The sequence below is a fragment of the Ipomoea triloba genome, chromosome 4, assembly GCF_003576645.1.
Source record: "Ipomoea triloba cultivar NCNSP0323 chromosome 4, ASM357664v1".
In the NCBI taxonomy this organism is placed as follows: domain Eukaryota; kingdom Viridiplantae; phylum Streptophyta; class Magnoliopsida; order Solanales; family Convolvulaceae; genus Ipomoea; species Ipomoea triloba.
Genome location: NC_044919.1, coordinates 29,282,017 through 29,285,159, shown reverse-complemented (window position 1 = coordinate 29,285,159; position 3,143 = coordinate 29,282,017). Strand labels below are relative to the sequence as shown.

Sequence of the window (3,143 nt, the reverse complement as noted above, 5' to 3'; positions counted from 1 at the left end):
TTTTCAACTCGATTTCGACTCACGGTTAAACCCTAGACACTCCCATTCACTTCCCATATCCTTTAATATTTTTAGGTTAGATTTATGTTCTTTAACACTTTTGAAGCTTTTAATCTTGGATTTGAAGCTTGGATCTCAAGATTCTACCACCAATTTCAATAGAGAAGCTTTCTTTCCCTTGTCTTTTTTCTTTTGCAAGAATTATGTTTATTACTTGTGATTTTGTGTTCTTTATGCTATTTAATCATGAGTAGTTAGTTTATGGGTTTGAGTTAGTATTGTATTATCTATTTTGATGTTTAAGTTGTGATTACGGTAAAAAAGGGGAAGAACCACAACCTAGGGTTCATGTGTTTATGAGGGTATATATTGTGTTTAATTTGAATCTTGCTTATGTTTGATGTACACATTCATTGGCATGTATTTGAAGAATTCTTGGTCACAATGAGAGTTGGGTCAAGATTTCAAGCCACCCCTTGCATAAACCTGATTTCTTCCCATGAAAATGGGGGAAATTGGGCTTTAAAATGCTAATGTACTTTAAGAGCTAGGATTGATACACCATAAAAGTGGGGCAATCCTTGCTTTAATTTAATCCTTACTTATTTGCTTACAATTGTGGCTTTAGCCTAGGATTCCTATGTGCATTCCCGCTTGATTCCATGGTTATTTGTTCTCCCTAACACTATAGGCTGTTGAAGCATCTATATGGTAATAGCCCTAACTTGAGTCCTATTTCTTTATTTTGTATTTATCTATTGTTCAGATGTGTTTGTTCCACCTTGTTGCCTTTTGCTTAGCTTCATGTTCATCTCCTTATGCTAGTGCCTAGTTTTGTTATTGCATATTGCGTGCCATAACCCCCGATCCTCAGCGGAACGACATTTCACACCCGTACACTCACCCTCACTCATTTTTGCTACACATCAAGGGGCACATGAGAAACACACTAGAAGAACACTAAGATAAAATACCTAAACTAAAATGCATGCTAAAAGTTGGAAAGTAAACAAAGTTTGAAAGTTAAAGCAACAACAGATAAAGTCTTGAACACAATCTCGCAACCAAAACCACCATCAAACGTTTGGAGGTTGTTTAACGTTTGGAGGTTTGGAGGTTGTTGACAGAGTCACACAACATAACCAAACGGTTCCTCTGCTCCCTCTGCTCAAGCAGGAATGCATCCATACGGGAGAGAATATGAATCTCAAAAGGTGTCATGCTGGCGGAGGATGCTCCTTCTCCGGCTCCCACAGCTTCACCCATGGACTGATAATTAGCACTTTCCTCTTCCTCCTGATCAATCTTTTGCCTCTTTTCCTTTTTCTCGCTTGACTCAGGTTTGATAATGTTGAGCATGTTGCGTTCTATGATATTTTGTACCCCATTAGATGATGGCCCTGAGATTCTCACCTTTTTTGCTGGGGTTTTTGGAGCATATCGTTTTGCCACCTGTTTTCTCTTCACGATCATATCTTTCAAAAAAAATAAAATATAATATAATATAATAATAATAATAATAATAATAATAATAATAATAATAATAATAATAATAATATGACAAGTAGTGGGATGAGAGGAAACTAAAATCAATCAATTAATGAGAGAGTGTGCTCAAATATGGTGGAGATATGCAATATATACGTATAAGATAGCAAAAGAAACAAAGCAAAGAAAATAATTTTTTTAAAAATTTTAATTAATTTTTTTTTTAAGTAGACTGCCCAGTTAGGGATGCAATATATACATATAACTTATATGATAGAAAATAGCAAAAGAAACAAAACAAAGAATATATATATATAAACAAAGCTAAGAAAATAATATCTTTACACTTAGAAATGAATCAAAGTCCATTAAGATATTCATGATATGACTCATTGAGAGAAACAAAGCAATAGATACACAAAATCATATCTTTACACTAACAAAAAAACACTCTCGTTTCAACTGATGAACAAAGAAATCTAAGACAAAAGTCACTCAAAAAACTCTCAGACATATACACGGGATATACATGCATTAGAAATGAAACAGATGAAACATAAGCTAGACCGGATTCTACAATGTTGAATATGCAATTCCACATCAAATCTAGCTTCAAAAACCTTACATATAATTAGATCTAAAGAAATAAATGCAAAAGATTTATAACAACCATACAAGTAATCAAAGTTCAGAAAGATTGAGAACCTAAGTAATAGATAAACACAAAGATTATAGCAAAATCATATCGATCTTAATAAAAAAGTACTCTCATTTAATTTGAGCAAAGAACAAAAAATCTCATACATATAATAAGTCCAAAAAAAATACATGAAAGAGGTAAAACACAAGATATGATTCTACAACGTTTGATCCACAATCCCATAGAAAATCTAGTTTTAAAACAAAAAACTTATGATCTGATCTAAATAAAATAAAATAAAATAATTTGAAACAACCATACAAGAATCAAAGTTTGAAACTGTATTTTTGGAGTGGCTCACCAAGGAAAACAAAATAATTGATAAACAGAGAAAGATTATAGATTAGATTGATTTGATAAAAACTCTCATTTCAGTCGATGAACAAAAAAAAAAAACAAAAAAAAACTCAAACATATAATTTCTCCTAAAAAAAAAAAGACATATACACTCAATATATATTAGACATGAAAGAGATGAAACATAAGATCAATTATATGCCATTCACAAATTTTTTTTAAAGAAGAGAAACAACCACCATACATACCTATATGTTTAAGGGCAACTCCTAAAAGAAGTCGTTCTCTACAACAAATTAAAAACACTATTCAAGCAAAAAATTAGAACAACTGAACAAGGTTAGTTCTCTCTTTTTTTAAGATTGTGTACTGGTTGTTGTGTGGTGAAGATTGAACATTATATAGGAGAGGAATGTTGTTACGTTGATGACGTTAGCACTTCCGTGGAAGTTTCCTAACGTCAGCCGCAAATTATATCGTGGACCGCGGTCCCAAAACGACGTCATTTTGATTAATGAAAACATACGGATGAATTCGCGCCACTCACTTTCTTTTCATATATACTGCACTTTCTTTTCATATATACTGCAGTTACATTTCAACACAACTGCAGTTACCTTTCAACACAACTGCAGTTACTTTTTGATATAACTACAGT

At 32.5% G+C, this 3,143-nt stretch overlaps 1 protein-coding gene across 1 annotated transcript; it reads right to left on the bottom strand.

Moving 5' to 3' along the window:
- Window positions 1-968: 968 nt before the first annotated feature.
- On the bottom strand, window positions 969-2,836 carry LOC116015114. The gene is made up of 2 exons (XM_031255126.1): window positions 2,734-2,836; window positions 969-1,475 (listed from the first exon to the last, which is right to left on the bottom strand). Exon 2 carries the CDS (start codon window positions 1,471-1,473, stop codon window positions 1,096-1,098), a length of 378 nt encoding a protein of 125 aa, XP_031110986.1. The 5' UTR covers window positions 1,474-1,475; window positions 2,734-2,836; the 3' UTR covers window positions 969-1,095.
- Window positions 2,837-3,143: the final 307 nt, after the last annotated feature.

Coding starts and splice junctions, on each gene's coding strand:
- LOC116015114 (XM_031255126.1), bottom strand. CDS start 1,473: ATGATCGTGAAGAGAAAACAGGTGGCAAAACGATATGCTCCAAAAACC.